The sequence below is a fragment of the Phodopus roborovskii genome, unplaced genomic scaffold (assembly GCF_943737965.1).
Source record: "Phodopus roborovskii unplaced genomic scaffold, PHOROB, whole genome shotgun sequence".
Taxonomy (NCBI): Eukaryota; Metazoa; Chordata; class Mammalia; order Rodentia; family Cricetidae; genus Phodopus; species Phodopus roborovskii.
Genome location: NW_026126461.1, coordinates 3,464,294 through 3,489,212, shown reverse-complemented (window position 1 = coordinate 3,489,212; position 24,919 = coordinate 3,464,294). Strand labels below are relative to the sequence as shown.

Sequence of the window (24,919 nt, the reverse complement as noted above, 5' to 3'; positions counted from 1 at the left end):
CACTACACTGTTTCCAGAAATTAAGAGCTTTCCCCATCAGTGATCTTTGGGGACAGTCAGGCTGTCACCTGACACGGTTCCAAAATAAGGGAAGCAAGAGAGGAGGCTCAAAACCCAGCCTGGACCTTGGCTATGTTGCTGTGATTACAACACACAGTTTAACTTGAATTCCCTCCCATGTGAAACAGAAAATCCTCAACTCTGCTCTGGACGTTCGTCACCCCTACCTGTTCTATTCTTCACTGGGGCCAGGACCCTCCACACACACAAGCAGAAACACATGGACCTTCCACCATATGGCGAGTGAGGTACCAGATGGTTGGATGGATGGACAGACAGACTCACTTTCTCACCAGTCAGGCTCTGCAAGAGGCTGTATCACCCACAGCAGATAAAATAGGAGCTCTAACCCGCGGTCCAGATGTTCTGGAGAGCACTGTAACCCACATTAGAGGGATGCCAATAACTGCTGAAGGCTGGGAGGGGGGCTTGGGATGGACGGTTAAGGGTGACAACAGGACAGTGCAGCCTCCCTTCGTCTTGAAGACTTTGCAACCCACAAAGACTGCTTTCTCCAGCAACCATCACCCAACATAGTTAACCTCAAGACGTCCCAACCAGAACGGTAACAAAACAGACACTGCTTATGCTAAAGAGAGACTATTTCACAGGGAAAGTCTTGGCAACTACTGGAGAGGCTCTTGGGCAATTAAACATTAGAACTGTCACAATTAAAGCTGTGTGAACCACAGTGAGACCACAGGCAGCCCCTCAGTTCCAGTAGCCATGGGGTTGAGAGGCACTCCCCTTCAGTTCTGGTTCTGCCTTGGTCTCAGCTTTCTATAGCTGCCTTGTGTACTGCCGTTCCCCTAGACTTTTATGTTTGCATATAAATTTATGTGTATGCGTGTTTTATCTGTATGTGTGTCTGAGTACCACGTGTGCCTGGTGCCTGAGAAAGTCAAAAGAGGGGTGTCAGAGCCCCTGCAGCAGGAGTCACCGTGTGGATGCTGGAAGAGAACCAGTGCTCTTAACCACCGAGAGATCGCTTCAGAACCCCTCCTTTTACTTTAAAACTTCTTTTAATGCAACTGATATACAGGGGGCACCCAGAACCAAGCAGGTGTTTAATAAAACAAAGAACAAACAAACAAAAACAAAACAAAAAGTGCCAGGAGCTGCTGAGATGGCTCAGTCACTAAAGTGCCTGCCTTGCAAGCATGAGGACCCGAGTTCATGTCCCCAACCCCCATGTACAAGCTGAGTGTGATGGTACATGTCTATAACCTCAGCACTGGGAATTCAGAGACAGCTCATGGGCTAGCCAGCTGAGCCAAATGGCCAGCTCCAGGGCCAGTGAGAGACCTTGCCTTAAAATATAAGATAGAGAATGATGAAGGAACCCAACTTTGACCCCTCGCCTTCACATGTGTGCATACATAGACACACACAGACACACACACCATGCAAAACAAGATGAGTGCAGCGTAAAGAATGACATCCAGTCTTTGACTGCAGGAGAAACAATGGTTTCCCCCCAGTACATGCCCGTGCAGTAGACTCACAGGTGAACATAAGACCATAAAACCCAAGAGCTTCTAACTACCAGTTGATAAATCTGCCTACATGTCTTCACAGCCAGAGAAATGTGGAGAATAAATTGCCAACATATTATGATGATGAATTAGAACTTATTTTCCCTTGGGGGTTGCATGTAACCTTTTGTTATGTTTGAAGCTGTGGAAAACACCAGGGTAGTCTTTTTTTTTTTTTTTTTAAACGAAATCAAATGCTAATTTGTAATATCCACCCCCTCTTGCTCATACTCAAGGAAATATCACCTTGTAAACATCTACGATGCATTTTGAAAATCTCCTGTGTGATTCCTAAACAGGAGGCGGGTGGGTGGGTCACGAAGAGGGACCCTCACCGTGTTCTCCAGCCTTTGTTGAGCATGGGTGGCATACTGTAGCCAGAGAAGACAAAGATAACGTCACGGTGTCCGGTGCCTCAGAAGGAAGGCCTGGCCACCTGACAGCCTCCATGTCCCAGCCTGTCTGCCACACCTGGGCTCTGACAATCGTCCCAGTCAAGGGTTGGAGGCTGCCCAGTGGGACCGGACACCCCTGCCCTTCAATCTTTGTTCACGGGGAATGCTTTAAAGGTTTTGGTGCCTCTGAGAATTCATCTACGGTGGCCCTGAACAGACAGCCCTACAGGTGCAGCAACAGAGGTGGGTGGTATGTTGGGGACAAGGCAGATGAGGCTGAGCTTCGGAGGACCACAGCATTGATGTATGGGGACAACAGAGAGCTGCTGGCCTAACAGGGACAAGACTGTGTTACCCCTCCCCCCACAGTGTGTGGACATGCACATGAGCAGGGCAGCTCTTTCTTGGGTCTGGCAAAGCTAGTGAACGAGTCCAAATGACATTATGGGTTACAAAACAAATACAAAACAAGAAACGAGATGGACTGGCATGCTCCTGCCACCTGGATGCTCTGGAAGTTGAGTCAGGAGAATGGCGGGTTCTAGTCTGTGCCACAGTGAGATCCAGTCTACACAAATAAATGACGGATTCTGTAATGCTAAACCCTCACAGACTAATACAATCCTATGTTTCACTGTGACGGGTGGATGCTCAGACTCAGAGCTCTTTAAGGTATCCTTGTTTATGTCATTGGGCAGTGGCCTTTAATCCCAGCACTCAGGAGGCAAAGGCAGGCGATCTCTGTGAGTTTGAGGCCAGCCTCAAACTACAGAGTGAGTTCCAGGACAGGCTGCAAAGCTACACAGAGAAACCCGGTCTCCAAAAAACCAAACAAAACGAAGTATCATTGTTTATGTCACTTGGCAAGGTCCCTGCTTTCAACATGTACAATCTTTGAATGGTCTAAACAATTTTGATAAAGATATACTTCCAACACCCCATTTACATTTGGGGACCTGTTTTATGAAACAGAGGAAAGAGTAGGTGGAGAGTTCTGCGATGACCCTGAAAACCCGGATCTTAGAATTTTGCTAGCCTGCTATTGACTGTTTTCTTACTTCATATAGGTAGGTGCCCACGCTGGAGTCCAAGGGGCAGCCAGATCTGGCCACCCCGGCTCTGACTCTGATGCTACAGTAGCACATTCAGTTGAATAAAGAGAGGGGACCGACAATTGTGCACCGACAATATGGTGTGTTAATGCTAATGTAGTCATCTGGTGTGCTGGTCCACTTACAATGTGAAACCTGCGGGAAGATGAATGGCCTCCATCTCTGGGCTGCTGGATGAAGCACAACCTTTGGAAATGACTCTGCAACATCAGACCAACGGGCCCTACTGTCTTTCCCACACAGAAGTAAGAGATGAGGGTGGCTCAGCAGTTCACAGCACTTTCTGCTCTTCCAGGGGACCTGAGTTTGGGTCCTAGCACACACACACGGTGGAGTTCCTAAGCACCGGGAACTTCACCTCCACAGGATCTGACTCCATCTTCCTGTTGCCATGGGCTCTTGATGCCACACAAAGCATACACCCAGACAGTTACACATAAAAATAAACAAATAAAAATAAATCTAAAAAACCAATCAGGAGACAAACAGTCCCTAAGCTATCAACACCAACATTTAATGACCAGGATTATGATGGGAGGTAGGTTCACCTACATGTACAATAATTTCGGTTTGATTACTTTTGTAGTACAACAACAAAAATAACTAAGGTTAATATCACTTCTAGCAAAGAACAATGAGTAATTTAGCATGCATGTTAGATCACTCAAAAAAAAAAGAATGGACTTTATTTGCTCTAGTAAACTTCATCATGTTATTTTGGAATTTGGGCTTTGTTCTAGGAAAGAAGGAAGGGGAGGGAGGGAGAGAGAAAGAGAGAGAAAGAGAGAGGGAAGGAGGGAGAGGGAGAGATAGAAAGAGGGAGGGAGAGAGAGAGAGAGAGAGAGAGAGAGAGAGAGAGAGAGAGAGAGAGAAGCTCCATCAAAGTGTTCCAAGAACCAGGGTCAGATTTCTTGGGGTTTAAAGCATTTTCTTCATCATGGCTAAAATTTTGTCAATATACTTCAGCCAGACCTGATGGCTGATCTTTGGGAAAATTGCTTTAAAAATCAAACAAGAAGATAAGATTGTGTTCCAAAACATAATAACTGACATTTCCTTCTTTCCCCTTAAGCAAAAGGCCCAGCCCGCTGTGACTGGCAGCAGGGTCAGGAGTGGGTGCAGCAGAGGTAGGATCCAGGATGGCTACCCATCAAAGCATCCCTCATTCCCACTCCTCTCCCCTACCGCTGCCTTTGATCCCCAAGGGGAGGTTGAAAGCAGGGATTACCTGAAGCCTCCCCAGCCCAGGAAGAGCCCCCTCTCCGCCAGCTTGCGCACACTGCACCCTGTTTCTGATGGCAACCCTATTCCTAGGACGCTCTACCACCCTGTGTTCCCAACTCTGCACAAGGCTCATTTTCTCTCTTACTATTCATACCTGTCTACACACCTGGGACACCCTGTAGCTGGGCCTTCCCAGGGTGCTGCTGATTGACAGCTGGGGTGGTCTTGATGAGCAGGAGGAACCTCAGTTACCATCAGGTGAGAGAGTTTCCCCCAGGTCAGGAACCAGGGCCAGGTACCAGGACTTTCCTAGTCCAGATTTATCTGTGGGCACTAGGGCTACAAACCAGACCAGATACAGTTATGTTCACCATATCTTCCGAGTTCTCAAACTCCAGCACAGACCTTCATCGTGATGGTTAATACTGTCAAGTTGACACAATTTAGGATCACCCATGAGACAGACCTCTGGACATGTCTGTAAGTCTGTATACTGTTTCCAGATACAGCAGAGGTGGGGAGAGACATCCTAAACGGGGACAGCATCGTCCCACGAGTTGAGGGTCTTGGATTGAGTTCAAAGCAACCGAGTACCAGTCATCTCTGTCTGCTTCCTCACTGCAGATGCAACGCGGCCAGCTGCCTCCATTCCCGCCACCATATCTTCCCCCATGATGGCCGTATCCTGTAACCCTGAGCCAAAATAAACCCTTTCTTCCTTAAGTTGCTTTTGTCACGTATTTGATCACAGCAGCGAGAGAAGAAACCTATGTATTCACACAGCCAGGTAGGCCCTTGCCAGCGAAATACCTCACTTTCCCAGGGAACAGCTTCATGGCTATTTTTAGCGCCTCCCGGGTTGGACCATAGCTACAGACAAGGATGCAATAGGTGTACATCCTCTCATCCAATCGCTCACCCTCTGCGGCAGTGGGGACTGAACCCAGGCCCTACCCACATGAGGCAAGCGGTTCCACTGAGCTCCAGCGGTCTTTCTAGTTCCAGACCCCAGGACACCTTCTGGGCGAGGACCTCATTATCTTTTCTCTTCCCCAGCGGAAGTTTGCAGCCTCCAGAAACAGAGACCCTGAACCTCAGCGCTGTGGTTGTCAGGGGACGCAATGAATAATCCATACACTAGGGGCAGGCAGCTGCCAGTTTTTGCTGGTCCTTCTAGGGGGATTTAGGCCACTGGTATAACTTGTTATATTTGGTTCTTACTTTATGAGTAGCAGAGGAGATGAGAAAATGAAAACGAATCACTGATAGTGCAAAGGCTGCAGGGCTCACAGGCTTTATATGGAGAGTGGGCACCTAAGTGCAACCCACTGGGCATGCTCAGCCTCGAATGCATGGGGGATTCCAGTTGCACTTGCGACTGTCAAGAACAGGATCTGGGAGATAGGAGGCACAGCTGGAAATGAGGCACAGTTGAACATTCCACTGTATGCAGAACTCTGTCCCTATCTGTGACCACTCACTCTGCTGTGCTATGAGTATACTTCTTATAGATTAGGCTTTAATGCACGTTTCTTGAGGGAAAATATCAGTGGCACCATCTACTCAAGTATGAGCTTGCTTATAATTGAAGACACATCTGATCACCTGTGGAAACAAACCTCTAGACTCCAGCCAGCTAACATGCTGGAGAAGGTCCTGGGGCTAGCTTGGGGAGTCAGGGTGAAGTGGGGGTGTGGCTAGGGGAGGGGTAATGCTTATTTCACTTGTTGCCATTAATGCAAAGCTTGCCATCAAATGAAGGGCCAACAGCTGGTTTAAAGTTGAGTTTCCAGCCTTGAGAAATTAAGCTTAACTTTCTGACGCTTATAAAGGGGTTCGGCTCCACTCAGCTCTGTAGGAAATTCTTCAAGTGCTACACTCGGCTATGTGCAGAATCTAAAATGGATCCAGAAACAGTAAAAAATAAAAAGTAGCAAGCCTACCTAGAAAAGATAACCCAGACCACTGTTAACACGACAAATGCTTTGGACAGCTGGTCACATGTCGGTGCCGAATTCCTGGAACTATAAGCAGCTGTGGAAATCATGGAGATACGTTTTTATTAAGCCCTCTCCCACTCTGCCTTTGAAATGGCATTATGGTTATTTTTCTGCAAGGAAGTACATGTGTTAAGAGATTGAAATAGACATAGAAACACTTCCCTGCAACTGCAATAAGACTTTAAAAACCCCACTGTAGAAATAATGTGTCAATTAAAATAGCATTTATAACTAAATATGTTTAAATGCTTCTTCATAAAAGGCTAAAACTTAACTCATTTTAAATAACCATCTGCTTCTGCTATATAAAAATTTTAGTATCATTGTGTAATTAATATTAATAACGCTTTCTGTTAATAATCTTATCTGTCAGATAACCAGGCAGAGATTTCCCATAAGATAGGAAGTTTAAGGATCCAAAGCTACTGGGTATAAACACGAATGGGCAAATGTGCAGTGGACCTGAGGCTGGCTGCAAGCGGACACATGGCCATCCTCTGCAGAGCTCTGCGAGTTCACGCCCTCATAGTCATCTGAGGAGGCATCTTAGGAGGCTTTTTTAACTGCTCATTTTTGGCGCTCACTTCTATTCATTCTTTGTGCCTTATTTTCTTAAATGCCCTTTAGGTCTCTACACTTCTTACGCAGGAAGCAAGAAAAGCCTAAAAGTTATCCAATATTACCAAGAATGTTTCGATAGCTCAATTGATAACAGTGTTTGCCATGTGTGAAGACCTGAGTGCAATTCTCTGAACCCATATTCCAAACAAAACAAAATGAAGTGTGGTAATGCACACTTCAAATTCCAGAATTCGGGGCTGGAGAGATGGCTCAGTAGTTAAGAGCATTAGCCAGTCTCTCAGAGGACACAGGTTCAGTTCCAAGCAGCCACATGACAACTCACAACTGTCTTTAATTCCAATCCCAACGACTTCCACTGGCCTCTGTGGGTACCAGGCACACACATGGTGTACAGACGTATACTCAAGGGAAAACACCCATAACATTAAAAAAAGAAAAAAAAGGAAAAAAAAAAAAAAAAAAAAAAAAAGAAAAAAAAAAAACAAAACTTCTAGCACTGGGGAATATGATGATATGAATAAGATAGTCCCCATGTCTTAGGAAATTGAATACTTGGTCTCCAATTGTTGGCTCTATTTATGGGGACTTAGGAGGTATGGAGTTGCTGGAGGAAGCATGTTACTGGGGTGGGCGTTGAGATTTCAAAAAGACACAGAGAGACCATTCCCAGTAAATATTCCACAGTTCAGAGATGTGAGCCCCCAATGTGAGCCTGTCATCGGCTACCCGAGCCCAGCCATCATGGACTGTTACCACTCTAGAACTGTAAGCTGAAAAAACCTCTTCATCTATAAGTTGCTTTGCAGTGTTTTATCTCAGCAATAAAGAGTAACTAAGACAGAAAGCGGAGACAGGTTTGCTGACCAGCCTAGTCAAGCTGGCACATTAAGCCAAAGTCAGAGACTTCATCTCACAGTACAATGTGGAAGGTGTCCCAAGACACACAAGGCTGACCCCTGGCCTCCACAAACAATGTATGTATGTATGTATTTACACACACGAATGCATGAACACTAACTTTACACCAACAGCTGATGGCTATAGGGGATGGTAAGATTACAGTTTTTCACATTGCTGGATTCCCAAACTGAGTTCCTGACCAAACGACAGAAATTCCAAGTGAGTATTTTCCAGGCCTAAGAGTGGCATCCGACTATGGGACAAAGTCTCATCAGGTATGAATGGACGATCATCCGGTCTCCTTTGAAGCTGAAGAAATACCACATGCACTCAGTATGCTGCTTATGTTTTCCCACCAAACTATAATGTCAAACAAAAACCAGAAATTTGTGATGGAAAATATAAGGGCCCACAACAACAAAAACAACCCAGCTAAACGATTTTGTAAAGTTTTAAGAATTGAAGCAACTAAAATACAGTTCTATGTTAGGGCATTGAAAAATGGCCCCTGTTGGCAAATTTTGTGTCAACTTGACACGTTAGAGTCATTTGAGAAGAGGGAGATTTAACTGAGAAGATGCCTCCTTAAGACCAGATTGTATGCAAGCCTGTAGAACATTTTCTTAATGGTTGATGTGGATGGGCCCAGCCCACTATGGGTGGTATCACCATGGTAGTCCTGGGTTCTGTAAGAAAGCAGGCTGAGCAGGTCATGAGGACCAAGACGGTCAGTAGCATCTCTCCATGGTCTGCATCAGCTCCTGCCTCCAGGTTCCTACCCTCCTTGAATTCCTGTCCTGAATTCTTTTAATGATGAACAGTGATGAACAAGTGTAGGCCATATAACACCTTTTAGCAAACCCAAGTTGCTTTGGTCATAGTGTTTGTTTCATTACAAGACAGCTCCTAAAGCGGGGACCAAGGAACACCACAACTTAAGTGACAGTGGTACTGAATCAACAGTGCTGGGAAGATGATGGGAGACGAGACATACTGCCCTGCTGTTCTTGCCCTGGTCTGTCACTCTGCATATGGTAACTCACATGAATTCTGACCAACTTAAAAATCCCAGCACCGTGTCCCCGGGAGCCATATGGGCATATTACTGTCATGTCAGGACTGTGTCTGACCTCCACCTATTGTCCTGATGTCCACCCACTGAGCTCCAAGGATGCCTTGTGACGTGTGTCAGTCACCACGTTCCTCCCCTTATGTATACACCACATGCTGTCAGCCTAAAGAGGTCCTAACAGCACCGAGGTCCATGTGGTGTCTCTCTCTTCTTGGGGACCATGATCAATGTGTGCCAGCCCTCCACTGCACACGATGAAGTACTTACTGCTGCAACCTTCCCTTGGTATCTGGAACGGATTGGTGCCAGGATCCTCTGGGATAGCCAAACAGTGGACACTCAAGTCCTTCATATGGGAAGAACTCATATACATTGTCACACATATCTGAAGCCCTCTCCAGACCATAATATCCAACACAGTATGAACACTGAGTACACAGTGCTATGCTCTGGGAACAATGACATCTGCACCTGTTCAGTACGGAGACACTAAATATGTCTGACTAATAGGATTCACGCAAAGGCACCAAGTCGGAAGGCAGTCTCGATCTGCTAAGTGAATGAATGTCATGTCTGTAGCCAGGAAAGGCACACTTAGCAGTTGGCGTGTGAAAGCATGCAGGATGGCCTGGCTGCGAAGATGTCTCTTATCCCCTCTCACTTCTCTCCACTTGACAAGTATATTTCAATTTGTTTCTTCACCGATTATCTGCCACTCTCCATCCTGGAGAGAGTCTGGAATTGTGTGGCTCCCACTCCCAGGCCCAGGGTGGTGGGACAGCACAGGAAACAGTCAACAAGTTCTCGTGGAACAAACGGTATTAGCTACTAAGGTAAGTGACGGTGGTGAAAACATGTCATCCAGACAGATTTCCAGAGAACTGGCCTCTGATTTTCCTCATGACTCTGTCTTGGCCTCTATCCCCGTTGCCGTGGTGAAATAGTCTGACAAAGCAACTCAGGGGAGAAAGGTTGATTCGGGCTCGGTTACAGCTCATCGATGGAAGGAAGTGGCAGCTGCAGGATGGAGACGGATCGGATGGTCACAATGCAGCCTTAGTCAGGAAGTAGAGAGCAGAATAGATGCTCAGCTGACATCCTGCTGCCACCAAGGCTGCACAAGTGGCTACACCGTTAAAACCACAGGGGACACTGCCATGTTCTGGGTCTAGCTCAACCCACACGAAGCCCGTCTCCAATTGTCTCAGAAATTGGTATGTATGTATTTTGAGATAACGGCTTCACTTTGTGGCCCAGGTTGGCCTGGAACTCACTATGTAGCCCATGTTGGCCTTAGACTCCTGGCAATCTTCTTGCCTCTGCCTTCCAAATCCTCCATTACAGGCCTGACCTAGAGACTTAGGTGTAAAAACAGCATCCGAGAGGGCAGCATACAGGAAGACTGAGAGCCCTTTTGTAGAAGAGGAAGGTTGGAGCAGGGTAAGGAGAGAGTGGCAGCTACCACATAACCCCCAGCCTCCATCTTCTACCACCCTATCACCAGACGATAGTCTCTGAGCCTGCCCTGCCTCCTGCCATCTGCTGTCTGTTCTCAATACAACCCAAACTGCCAAAAATCTTCCCGGAAATGTGACGGCACAAAGGAGTCCATTGGGCCTGGGGTCACCCTGCAGAGACTCCTGCTCCTGACTGGCAGCTGTTTGGACAAGAGGCTTGTGGAACCTGAACAGAGGCCTTTAGCACTACCTTCTGACCCATCTTCCTCAGTCTGGAAACTGAGGTAACAGCCAAGGCCCACCCCCTCTGCTCTTTGCAATGGTACCAAGTCACTCTCCTTGCTGCAGGGTCTTCGCAACCCTTGGTACAGTGGTTTCCCCACGACATACAGCATCCTTGGTGCCGTCAAGCTAAAGGAAGAGCCGAGGGATGATTAACACAGCATCTCTGAATCCAGCCTGATATGCTCCGCATTGGTTAGGCTAGGTGCTCTCTACATGCATGGCTGCCTCTTGAAAGAGGCCTACACCAGTTCCCCTCTTCTGCATCAGCTCCTGTCTCCAAGTGCCCACCCCGCCAGAGTTCCTGCCTTGGCTTCCCGTAATGGACTGTGACTCAGGATACATAAGCCAAGCAAACCCTTCCCTCCCCAAGTTGCTTTTGGTTATGCTGTTTCATCACAGCCATAGTAACCCTAATTAAGACAAGCCTTGTCAAGTAGTAACTATTTTGTGAATGTCAATCTATGTCCATCCCCCCTCTCCCCGCTTCCCCGGTAGTGGCAACTGGATTGCCACCGAGCTCCTGGTGCTACCATTCCTGCTGGGGCAGCAGTGGGAAAAGCTGCATAGAACTCAGACTGTGGACAAGGACCTGTAGTAGCTCTCAACGGAAGTTGGCTTCCATTTCCTCAGAAGAATTCTCACTGATTCCCGGGGATGTATGGTTACTACCAGCTGGAAGGAAACACAGATCCAAAGACCATATGCTGTATCAGGAGACCATGCTGTGTGGTTTCAGCTAAGCCTGCTCAGGAAGCTCTTCTGGATGGGGTAGTTATCTCCATCCCTAGTTATTGTCCATCAGATCCCCCTTCTTGAACCACTGTTACTATCAAGAATGTCTCCAGGTATCAATGACTATTCACTGGGGGATTAAAATCACCCCTGGTAGAGAACCAGTGGTCTAGAAGATTCTGAGCATGGAGGACTATAAGGACCCATGGCATTGGCCATCTGTTTCAAACATTCTTAGACTTTTGCCTGGTGGTGTTAAGGGGCCTGCTGGCTTCCAGGCATGAAAGTCACTGCTTCCTGCCCTGGTAACTGGGGTGGCATGTGGCTGTCCTACTTCTAATGGGTCAGCAGCTACTGCTGGAAATAGCTGATAGCCAGGAACCAAGGAGGCAGAATACAAAGTTACATCCACTCTGATCAGGAGGGAGAGAAATCCACCTTTCCCCTGTGGCTGGCTACCCAGGAAGCTCCTGCTTTCTCTCAGACCACATGCAGAGAAGGGAGCCTGGGTCATCCTTCTAATGAGGCCGCCTAGCGTGGTGTGTGGAGCAGACCCCTGCCCTGCAGGGGCCTGAGACAGGATTATCAGGCTTTGAGATGTGGTAGCACAGGGTTGACTAACCAGGAAATGCTTCTCCAACGCATGAAGCTTTGGGAGGGACTGACAGACGGGTGTTCGCGATCCATGGTAGAAGGGAAAACACCCGTCTCTTCCATCACACAGCTCCCTAAAAAAGCAAGCACTGTAAAAAAGACAGGTAATTTGTATGCTTCTCCACTGGAGCCCTGCTTTAGAAAATTAGGAAACAAAACCACAGAAGGAAAAGAACCTAAAAGACCGGTGTGAATGTGGATACTTGTTAAGGGGGTGCTCTTAGTGTGTCACGGTTCCCAAAGAATGAATGTCAGGTATGGGACATGAAACACGTTCTACCCCCCCCCCCCCATTAAAGTTCCCTAAATTACCAACTTGGTCAAAGCCAAGCAGTGGCACACTACAGCCACCTTCTGGTTAGGTCCTTGAATTGCCAGTATAATATCCATAGACAAACATCTAATTCCCCCAAACAAATACCCCAAACCATCAGATTCAAACAAAACAGAGACACTGAAGAAGTTATGGTCCTTAGCCACAGGGACAGCATGATTACTGGAGCCCTTCTGTTCTCAAATTAAGGGTTGCTGACCTTCTTAGATGGGGTATACCAAAAGCTATAACAACAAAACAAAGTACAGAGAATTACCAGACCTGCAAAACATTTCCACAATGGGAAAAATCCTTGGAAATTAGGACTTCTCTATCAGGACCCACTGACGAACAACCATAGATCGTAGCAGGAAGGAAGTCACATAATTGACTGGAGGACCCCCATCCCCACGCAGGTACAAGTATAGGCACACAGATGTCAGGTACAATTTCCCTGTAGAAACATTAAAAACAAAAAAACAAAACAAAACAAAAAAACCAAAAACCCAAAACAAATGGTACATGAACCCGGGGCACTGCAGAGTGCTGACAAGTCGTATGAGGAAATGTATTCGCTATGGCAGCCAGTTACTGAGGCAGAAGATAAACTGTTGGATTGAAGCAATCTGTGGAAGGGTGGAGCTCTCAGAACAACCTCGCAGTCGGGAGGAGGGGTGAGGGTGCTGTTGCCACAGCAACGGCCACAGCTGAGGCCATCAGCCAAGCCTGGCACTTACAAGGGGTGGGGTGGGTATGGGTATTTGTGGTGGTGGTGGGGAGTGGCAGACTGCACCAGACATTCCAGAACACCGGAAGACTGATGCACAGGGGGCCTTGACATTGCTTCTTGCCCTTGGCACAGAGGTGATGCATCTAAAACAAACATCTCGCCTTGAAGTGTGCTATGACAACCAAGTTTGCTATAGATAGCCCTCCAGGGCCCCCTGCTCGAAGCAGGAATGCTCACTCCTGACTAACACTTCCAGAGAAAATTACTCGTAAGAAGATGATTAATAAAAAATAAAAAATTACGGGCTTCCAGTAAGGGTTGAGGAAACCCTCAGCCAATAGTTGCTGCAGAGATAATTGTTCTGAATCTATCAATAATGCTAAGCTCCTCTTCATTGACTGCAAACACCAATTTCTTTCACCCAGGATTATAAGTTGGTGTTCCAGGGCTCACTACTGCCATTACGGTGATAAACAGTTGAGACCACAACAGGATCTGACATGTAGATCAATTCTGGGTCCATAAAGAATCTACACAAGAGGTTCCAGGACAGGAATTTACAGCCACCAGTTTTTTATTCTCTCTTGCTGCAAAAATTACTTCTGTCAAACACTTAGGAGAGTGAGGAAAAATGTAAAAAAATTAATTTTTCATGTACTACTGGAACAGCCTTTTTCAGTGCGGAAGTGCGAGACGAATGTACTCGGCGTTTAAAAAATTACACGGCGCAGCATGTGGTACTTAGTGGAAGAGGGATCCAATCCCCGGTGTTGCTCGCAAGCCAGCAGACAGCAATTTGAAACCCTGAACAGAGCTGTCTGGGTTTTTCTCTGAGGGCAGATGCCGGGCTCACGTTAGCAATGCCAAATTATATTAGATGTTTAATTTTACACTCAGGTATTTGAATGCAAAGTCCTACAACAGCAACAGTCATAAGCAGTGGGGCATTCCATCTCACAGAACGGGCTCCTCCAGCCTTCTCCTCTTAATTCAGCCAGCGCCTCCTTCTCCCAGTTTTACCCACTGCACAGTCATCTATCTAATTAGGAGTTGCTCGCAGCCGCTTAGAGGCAGAAGCCCCAGGGGTACCCGTGTGTCAAAGGGGAAAGATTGAAAAGTTCTCTGAAGCTGAAATCTTAATTCAGGGCAGAGAAAACGACTTTTAGTGCTGGGCCTGAAGATAAGCCCTTCACTATGCTGGTGGAGGCTAAGCTAATACTTCTGGGCCCTGCCTGCAAAGCTGCCATATGGCAAGCCGCTGGTAACCCTGACATACAGACCAGAGATGGGTGGTGTGTGTGTGTGTGTGTGTGTGTGTGTGTGTGTGTGTGTGTGTGTGTGTTTGTGTGTGTGTGAGAGAGAGAGAGAGAGAGAGAGAGAGAGAGAGAGAGAGGACGCGGTTAGGTGTGGATAAAGTGATTATAAAAAGAAGGGTCTTGTATCAACTAAAGGAAAACATGATGGAAAGCCCTCTCCTGCTTGTCTCCTCAGTTACTACCATGAAGCACGGAATGAGAATGTTTGACGATGAGAGGTCTTATAATGCACTTACACTTTTTACTTAAATTCCCATAGGCTTCTGTGCTCCTGTAGTCCTTAAAAATGGTGGAGCTTGGGGCTGGTCCCTGATGGATCTATGCATTAAAAGGTGGGATGGCACTACCTGGAGGGAGGTGGCACATGGTACCCAGTGTTTGGGAACAGCCTGGGCTCCTGCCCTTCTAGCCAACCCCTGGAAACTAGCTGTCAGAAACCTCTCGGTTCAGACCGCCTTTCCTGACCCCACTTCTCTCTTGCATCCGGGCAGTCTTCCTAGGAAGCATTTGCTTGGCCTTGTCTGCTGGAGCACCGTGGAGCAACCAGAAGTAAGATGGTGTGTACCCAAAGCAAGCATCCTGCTGCAGCAGCTGGTGGGTCCACAGGGAAGACCTGACGTGGAATCTTTTAATTAGAACAAATTATGCTAAAATGACTCTCAAACCCTGTCTGATAGATTACATGCAACAGTGGGAATTCCCTTAAATACCGGTGAACAGGCCACAGACAGAATGCCACAAGCAAAGCAAGCTGCACCAGCCAGCGCACGGGGCGGAGGCACACTGCATAATTCATGTTGTCACACATACGTCAAAAGGCAGTTTCCAGGGTGCCACATCTGTCCCCCAAGAAGCAGGCCACACTTGTCAAAAACCATGGACATCTAGGAGACATGATGGCATAGGGGATTCCCCAGAACCTACACCAGGAACCCTGTAAGCCTAAGAGAGAATGAATTGACTAAACAGTACAAACTATGTCCAAAGGGTGAGATGCTAGCGATCCACGAAGGGCAGAAGGCTGGCACGAAACTTCTGACACTATATCCCTGACGTGTAACTACCGGTAAGATACTTGTCCCATCCACAGCCACAACTTCAAACCTGACCAGTGAAGAGGGTTCAAGGTCTACATCCTGACCAGCGGAGAACAGATGAATGATGGGATGTGGATGAGACAGGAGATCAAGGACAAAGTGCTTACAGATGACTGGTGAGACATGGGTGCCACTGTCATAGCAGCCCCATGGCACCATGCTCCCCATGGAGCATGGATGCCCTGGGCATTGAGCCCAGCCCCTGGCTTTCACACAGGACCTGGAGATGGCCGCGGTCTGTGCCCCCTCTTACCACTGCTGATGGCTGAGTTTGCAATGACTGTAGCATCACTCCACTGGTCGGCACTGGAGACAGAGTAGGAGCGCTGGTGCATGCCATCGGGTCGGCTGTTGAAGGAGACCAGGCTGATGCCGCTTGCCATCTGAGACCCAGACGCACTAGTGACATTCCCTAGGAATAAACAAGTCAGGTGAACACCACGACGGACTGCAGACCACAGAAGCCAGCGCGACCTCGTCTATGGGGCTTCAAGCTGGCACACGTACCTGACCTTTGTGCTCTGCCGTCATCCTGCTTATGTGGCAAATCAAAGGACGCATCATACGGCACAAGATCACAAGGAAGGAAAGGCTGCTGTGGACCCCAATGGGGCCCCCACTGAGCAACGGTGAAGGAAGGCTGCAGATAACTGCCCACGAAACTGTTACAAAGATGAGTGGCCCTACTGCAATCTCTAAAGACAGTGAGTCCAGAAAAAGAGCCACCACAGGACAAAAAGGGTACCACAGAGGCTGGTGGCACGGACCTATCTATACAGGCTCACCCACTGGGAGTCGACTGTCTGGTACCAGGGGATGCTGCTCATAGGGCGGCCTTATGATCAACATGACTAAATCTCTAGAGGCACCGTGGTGGAGGTGGAAACCCTGACTCCTGACCCTGTAAAGATTCTGCAGAACAAAAAAGTCATCCCAGTGGCTTCAGAGCTCACACAGACAGGGAAGAAAGACGGTTCTGTTGTACGCTTAATGGCTTGAGTCAGTTGCTCAACATCAAAGTACATGCTTGGTCACATAAACTTTGGACTCAAAAATATAATTAAGTACTTTTCCCCCCTAAGGCTCAGCCAATCATGACCACTGCTTGGGACTGTTAGACAGTTTTGTGGATCTTTGGAGATACTGGCTTTTTTTTCTTCCTGTAAAGACAGGGTTTCTCAACAGGGTCTGTCTACATAGCCCAGGCTGTCCAGGAACTCATTATGTAGACCAGCTGGCTTCAAACTCACAGAGAAGGCATGTGCCACCATGCCCGGCTACTGGTTTCATAATTTTTAATTTTTCTAGTTGTTTTGGTTCAGAACCCAGTATGTACTAAACTGTCTCAGTTTAGAACTGAGGATTTTCATGGGGTGGGACTGTTAAGTGAGTAGCCTATTAGTAGTTCCCAAGTCTGGCCAACTTTCAGATTTTCTTCTGGAAAATTAGGCTTAAAAAAAAAAAAAAATCAGGCTTCTGATTTTGGTGGATGAGGGATGGTGCTGAAAGAATATGCATTCTTGCACACTCACATAGCCACATGAACACACACACACACACACACACACACACACACACACACACACAGGCAAGTTAGAGTCCTTTGCTAGAGGCAGTACATGGAAAAGAACGCCACAAGACGCTAAATGGAGTCTGTACTGGTTATTTTTCTCATTGCTAGGACCAAACACCCCAGGAAAACCACTTAAGGGAAGAAGTTCGTGCTTGGCTCACAGTTTGGGGGTACGGTTCATTGGTCACCATTCTAACAATAGCCAGGAAGTCCAGTGCCAGGAAGTCTACTGGGCCCTCCAGGTTGATCTGGTGCGTGGCTACAGCTCAGGCAATACTGTCATTCACATTTAGGGTCGAGTCTTTTCACCTCCTCTAAACCCAGTCACAGACACGACTCCCTGGTCACTCTGTGACCATTCAAGTTGACAGTCCATATCAACCAGCACCAGAATGCCTCTACATTAAATGCAAAACCGGAACAGAACACCTATTCTTTGCTGTTGTCGGAACCGAGTATGGTTTGAATGTCATAAGGGAAATCACGCATGTGAGTGCAGACCAAAATCCCGAAGTGACACAAAGGGAAAGAACTGAAGGCCACAGACTTCGCTGCTCACAGTGAGGTCCAGGGACCAGAAAAGCAGGCCTAAGAGTGCTCAAAAGGCCGAGTCCCAGGCCACCTGCTCCCAGGTGTCTAGAGATCCAGGTTCTGTGAGTGAGTGGACCTTGAAGAACTCTAAACACAAACTAGTAACACAACCACACCTGCAAGCAAAGCTCTTCATCCCCACAGATGTGTAGACCAGGTGCACGGTCATGTGTGCGTGCGCGTGCAAGCGCGTGTGCTGGTATGTGGGTGAGGGGTTCTGGTCAAAGCCCCAGGGCCAGCCTCCTCCAGCTGTTATGATCTGAAGGCACAGGTATGTCTTAACACCCTGGAAAGGAAGAGAAATATTCCGAGGCCCATGTCTGTGGGCAGTGCCATGAATAACAAGACTCTGCTCTTGACCTACTCCTCCTAGCAGCTGGGGAGGGGCCACTGTTACCAAGGAGACATCACACACAGCTGCTGGGGTTCTTCACATGCCTCCTCTGAGGCCACCCTGAAGCCGCCTCTTGTAAATACAATCCGACAGTACAGAGGCAGCATCCTTCAAGACAGGTGAGGGGATCCCTCCACAAGGGACAGAGCTGGGCCTCTGCTAGCCTGTGCCAGCCATGTTCCTGCTGTAACCCCTCTGCCAGGCTGTTCTCCTGGGTCCACTGCCTCTAGGGTCTCAAGAGCAAGGCTTGATTAAGAAGAGCAGGGCTGGGATGTAAAGGAGGGAGGGCAGTGAGACTCGGGGTCCCAGTGCTGAGGCTGCTCCCTGGGCCTTGCTTCAAGCCAGCTGGCTGCTTCTCTGCTGGCATGATTGCCACCAGCTCTGGTACTCACACTGTTTTCCTGGGCTCCAGGATGCCGCACGCACATAAACCTGTGTTTAGTGAGGAGCCAGCACATGCTACCCCAGTGTCTCCCCTGGTTTGCTCTGACTTCTATCCCACGGGGTCCCTGAAGACAGAAACCGTGGAACACAGCTAACAGGATGGAAAGGGTACACGTTAAACCACGGTACTGGAGAGGTGGACACAGGATGACAGGAAGCCAGCTCCAGGTCAGCCTGGGCTACAGAGAGAGTTCCAGGCTAGGAGGATCCTTTTCAGAACAACGAAGTAAAAACAAAAATAGGTTCTATGCATCAGGGAGTGAGGGGAAAGCTTCCTCCTTGGTCTTCCAGGCCCTCTGGCCCTGTGCAGCCTTTAGAGGCTGCTGCCAATTAACAATATGTCACGATGATTCTGCCTACATGCCTTTTGTGCCGGCTTTAGGCCATGAGGCCCAAACACCTAAGAAACTCAAAATGAACTTGTCTATCTTTGGTCTGCGGTGATAATGCTCAACACCACAGCCAATGTTTCCTCTGTCCATTCTCCATGAGGGCGTTGTGATACCCACGTTTTAGAAGCGCCTCTGAAGGTGGTCTGGTGACGGGCGGCCTGTGGTACGTCTGTGGGGCACTGCCCTAGTTGTTTTAATTGATGTGGGAAGGGCCACCCACTCCAGTCCCTGGCTATGGGCCCTGTACTGTGTGGTAAGAGCATATGGAGTGTGCCAAACAGGAAGGACTGGCACATGCATCTCTCTCTGCTCTTGACTGTGGATACGATGCGATTGGCTGCTTCAAGTTCCTGCCTTGACTTGCCTCCACTGATGGACTGTAATCTGGAGTTGTGAGCGGAAATAAAATTTTTTTCCTTGAAATTGCTTTTCATCAGGGCATTTTTTATCACAGCAACAGAAATGAAAGTAACAGGCGTCCAAACTTTTGATGCTGTCATCTACTAAGTCTGCACTTGAGAATGGGGATACATCATGTTACAATAAATAAATACAACTGAAAAAAAAAAGTCTTAAGTAATTTTGTGTTCGGCTGCATCCATAGCTTTCTTCAGCTCCATGTGACCTGGTGGTTAGACATCCTTGCTGGAACGTGGTTCTACATGCTATAGATGTACAAAACCACCGAATGTGGCTTTCTTGAAGGATTCCCAAGTCTTTATCAGAGAATGGAAACAGGCCTTGGAGAGAAACTTCAATTGTCTAGAGAGTAAGTCCATCTGAACTCTCAGGAGCAGCATAAAACATTCAAACAGAGATGTCTGAAGGACTAGCTTAGGGTTGCCAGGGTTTTGTCTGCTGGCTGGATGTCAGACTGCTGGAAAATGAAGGTGGATTTTTCTCTAGGTGTACATGCTACAGAAAAGCACAGGACAAAGCTGCTCACACATTCCTGGCTGCTCCTCTCAACTGCTAACCTCCTGCTGTTTGTCAAATGAAATCTGAGCACAATCTAGATGTAGCAAGATGCAGGTGAGGTGTGCTGGGGTTAGACACAGAGCTCACCTTCTGAGCAGGAGGGAGTCCCCAGGGAACCAAACAGAACCTTAGGTGGTCAAGGACCCTCTAGCCATCCTGGCTGCTCCAAATAAGCAGGTACTCAGAAGCTGTCATTTCCCCGGACACCCCAGATCCCAACGGGGAGACTAAACTGGAACACAACTTAAGGCTCATATATGACCACAGTAGAATGCAGAATTCTGAGCTGGGAACCTATACTTGTGGCCCAGGGCCATGCCCAGGAAGTGCTCACAGATGACATTTTTGCTTAGGTACTCTTATTTTATACTCTAAGTAGAGTTAAATTTGGGAGATTTCATTTCAAAATGACAATAACAAACAAACAGCCCACGGTTTGGGCTAGCAAAGGGTTCAGCAGATAAAGGCATCTGCTATCTGATGACCGGAGTTTGATTCCCTGGGACACATACAAGGGGGTGGGGGAGAACTGACCCTCCTAAGTTGTCCTCTGATCATAAAATGCCCCAATACATAAGAAATTAAAATCTATGGCTTCCGGAATTACTTGACCAATGTGAATGTCTCACAGCTGGGGTCAAGGCTTTGCTCCTGGATACAATAAGCAGAGCCAGTATGGGATGACTTACCTGATTGCACTGCCCTGCCATCTACTCAACACCCTGCCCACTGGTTCCTACTCTATCATGGCTCAAAACTAGTGAGTTTTCCAAACGCAGAGGGAAATGTGCTAGGAAGCTAACAATTCTGACTTTCCTCCATTGGAGTAAATATGTACTAATATATTCCATTTAAACAAGAGTTAAGACTTGTACTGATTTTGACACAATAAACAAAAAATGTTTTCTATGTCAGGCTTGATGACATACACCTATAATCCCAGCACTCAGGAGCTAAAGGCAACAGGATGGTTGCAGGTTTGATGCCAACCTGGTCTCCATAGTGAGCTCCAAGCTATATAATGAGACCTCGTTTCAAAACAATAACACACACACACACACACACACACACACACACACACACACATGAAGATACCCTCAGGGATGATACAGAGATGTATTTGTCAAACTAAAAATAAGAAAAATATGAACATTAGGAAATGATGTTTCTACATCTAATATACAGTTCAAAAGTCCACAAGCAAGTATTGTTTTAAAACATAAATATGTAAGGAGAAATGATGGGGGCTGCCCTTTTGAATGCTGTAAATATATGTTTCTCGTATTGGAGATGAATAAGACCGTTTCAGTCAATGGATAGGCAGGATGTAGCCAGACTAGGAGAATTCCAGAAGAGGCAGAGACTGAATCATGGGAGAGATGCTATGTAGCTGCAGAGGAAGCAACAGGCCCAGGCATCACAGGGAAGCAAAGTCCATGTGGAGATACATAAGATTAATAGAAATGGGTTAATAATTAAGAGAGGGCTAGCCAATGAAAAGCCTGAGCCACTGGCCAAACAGTTTATAATTAATGCAAGCCTCTGTATGTTTATTTGGAACTAAACGGCTGCTGGACCAGTCAGGACAGAAACTTCCATCTACAGAGAAAAGTTAACTTGGATGCAAACCACTGTCCAGAGCTGTGTGTAACACATGGGTGTGGTGAGCTGGCCCCTTAGGGCTAGGAAGCATTTCCAGTATATACACTTCTGGCCAGTGGTCACACTTTGAAGCATTTCTGTGTCTTCATTAAGTCTGCCAGGCAAAGGAACCAACCCTACAATGTTTACTGATATATATATATATATATATATATATATATATATATATATATTTAGTTATATAGTTATATATATACATATATATTTAGTTATATATATATATATATATATATATATATATATAGTGTGTGTGTGTATATATATACACCCATTTCTAATTATATCAGGGCACAATGTCTATTCTAACTTTTTTCCTGTTGCTATATTAAACACACACCAACCAAAAAAGCAGCTCAGTGGAGGAAATTCTTTACTTAGCTGGTAATTCCAGGTCACTGTCTATCATTGAGAGAAGTCAGGACCAGAACTCAGGCAAGAACTTGAAGCAGAGACTCAGGAAGAAAACTGCTTATAGACTCTCAGACTGATACATGCTTGGTTAGCTTTCTTATACTTCCTAGGGGATGGTGCTGCCCACAGTGGGCTGGGCTCTCTCATATCAAACAATTATCAAGACATCCCCCACAGACATGTCCACAGGAAAATATGGTCCGGGCAATCCATCATCAGCTGAGACTCTCTTCTCAGGTGTCTCTAGTTAGATGCTGTCACAGCATCTAACACTCCTCCTTTTTAAAAATACACCCATGAACATGGAACATGTAGCTCCATTTCTGTTCCCAAGTGAATTTCACAAGTTGGTCAGATATTACTGTCCCCATGTCCAGTGTTCACAGGGGAGTACCTGGCAGGACCTTCCTGTAACAATACTTAAGGAGCTCACATTTCTGCAAACACCTACGCACACAAGAAACAGCTACACTCAACGATACTTTTATTCTCCAAGCACTCAAGGGCTAGGGCTCTCATTGGATGACAATTCACTTCATGCTGGCAAGTTATTAATTAGGCCAAGAATCAGGAGTCCTTGTCTATAAAGGACGCTGATGACTTTGACTGTCTGAGAGCTAAGGACTTTGACCTCAAGACCACTTAAGATAGAAGTGTGTACAAGCACCATCTCAGACACCTTCAAATCCACACTGAAGTATGCCAGTGATGCTGGGGCTGGCTTTGCTCCCTATCATTAACTTGAAGGGCTGGGGACCCTGTGCCTACATGGTGTTGATAACATTGTGGAGTTAGTGAAACCTACACCTCCTACACCAGGGTATGTCCTGAGCTCTTGCTACCCCGTGTTAGAAGAGCAAGTGCAAGCTGGTCAACGGGACTGGCTACAAACTAAATATGACAGAAGACACGCAAGACACAATCGCAGCCTGAGCTGGAGCTGCTGGCTCCACGCTGAACATGTGCATGGCCTGCAGCAAGGCATGCCAACCCGCAGCCCAGGAATTCCCAGCAGAAAAGTCTGGGGTGGCTCTCTATTCGGTAGGCAACCTCCTAAAAGATGGCATGCATGCCATGTCAGTCATATAACATTTTGTTGGCACGCCTGGGAAGTGACATAAAAAGCTGGGGTCTTTGGGATGCGGTGGTGTTTGCAGCCCCAGAGCTGGTACCCACTGAAAGCCATGGCACTCCTCTTTTCTGGGATGGAGGAGGGACCTGTGATGGGCTCTGATGCTCAAAGCTCAAGCCAGTCACAGACAAGGTCCTGGAAAAAATGCCTCGGGGCCAAGTGACCACTGATCGCTTCAGGGCTGAGTCTGCTGGATTAAGAACCTCTGCCTTGTTTTCTCTTACACCCCAACACTCCTGTGGCCTTGCCTCACTTACAGAGGTGAACCACTGGTAACCGTGGGCAGGCGACTCTCTATGGACCTTGGTTTTCCTCACATCTTCTGGCTGTAGCCACGAGTGTCATTTTTTCCTGAGGGTGTCTACAGAGCAAAGTGGCGACAGGGACAGTGTATTCTCCAGAGAAGGGCAGAATTTCCTACCACCTGTGATAAAAGTTTCACTTTCTATTGCAAAAGTAGGGATGGCCGGCTTATACCCCAGTACAAAATAATGGGCTATGCCTACTTTAGGGTTCTATGCTGTAACAGTACGCTAAGTGCTCCGTCTCTTTGTGAGAAGAACTGGGCCTGGGGTGGTGACAGTGTTGATCTAGCTATTGCTATTTCTGGGATGAGCTGTCTTTTGCTCTGGTTCCAAAGTCATATCAACCATGTAACTGGTTGGAGCACATGGTGGGTGAACTTTGACTCCTGTAGCCCCTGATTCCTGGCACCGACCCTCTTTTTAGATTCTTTGACCTCATCACACCCAGTCCTTCTGCACCAGGCTTGGACGTCCTTAGGAAACCTGTAATCTAGTTCACCTGGGTCCCCCATTCACAGCAGAGCCGCAGAATCCTTCAGAGGGTGTAAGGGGCAGAGAGCTCCCCCTGCTGGAAGGTCCCGGAAGGCCTCCTTGGAGTGTAGGAGTCACTATCCCTAGAGAGATGGAGGATGAAGACTGCAGAGGACACACTGTGCTCTCTCAGGGCACCTGGCTGTTCTTTCAACTGACCCCTCTTAAAGCACAGCCCACAGAGTGTTCTAGTGCAGTTCACTTTTCTTAAAATTCGCCTCTCCTTTCACCCCCAGCCCCATCAAGTCACACACCCAAACAGATTCAAACACGCCGACACAAAAGCACAGAGTAGCTCACTGTGGCTGCTCTTCATAGTCTCACATTGGGTGTAAACAGCTGTACCCACTTTCCGGGGTCACACCACAGGGCAGTGCCTCTATATACACCAAGGATGGAGGCGTGGTGGGAGGGTCAATGGCAGACAGACCACAGGGCAGGTGACAGCAAGAAGGACTCAAGCTGTCACGACTGACATGTCCTATCCATGGCAGGCTGAGTCAGTGGGGGCCACCCGTGTGTGTGTGTGTGTGTGTGTGTGTGTGTGTGTGTGTGTGTGTGTGTGTGCGCGTGTGTGTTAGAGGCAGTGACAGGAAGGGTCCTCGGGCTGCAAGCACTGGTCACCTGTACATTCAGCTGTAGTCCAGAATATTTCAATTTCTTCAAATATTTTTAACTAGTAAAGAACTAATTTGCTTGTGTGTAACACGTGTGTGGGTGCACCTTTGCCACCATCGTGTGTGTGGAGATCAAAGAACGATTTTCCAGAACTGGTTCTCTTCTTTCACCATGTGGGTCCCAGGAATCAGACTCAGGTTGTCAGTCATGTGGCGGGTGATTTTATCGGCTGAGCCATCTCACCAGCTTGGATTTTGTCCCTCTTCACACAAATTCTGCATCGGTCGCATTTACCCTCCTCCCAAAGTTACAAAACAAAAGTCACTGCCCGGCCACTGCAAATGTCATGTAGCCAGAAGCCCAAGCAAGAACTGGGTTAGCAAGTTTCCCAGCAGTGAGTCTGAGGGCACCACCCTGCTCTGAA

General features: G+C 47.4%; 1 protein-coding gene across 7 annotated transcripts in view; it reads right to left on the bottom strand.

Moving 5' to 3' along the window:
* Agap1 (ArfGAP with GTPase domain, ankyrin repeat and PH domain 1) overlaps nt 1–24,919 on the bottom strand; it is a 436,703-nt gene that overhangs the window by 114,544 nt on the left and 297,240 nt on the right. For 4 of the 7 annotated variants that reach the window (XM_051190767.1, XM_051190761.1, XM_051190762.1 and 1 more), the window contains exon 12: nt 15,718–15,876. The exons of the other annotated variants lie outside the window; for them this stretch is intronic. In XM_051190767.1, the coding sequence (XP_051046724.1) occupies nt 15,718–15,876 (159 nt within the window). The remainder of the gene's footprint in view (nt 1–15,717; nt 15,877–24,919) is intronic. 7 annotated transcript variants of the gene reach the window in all.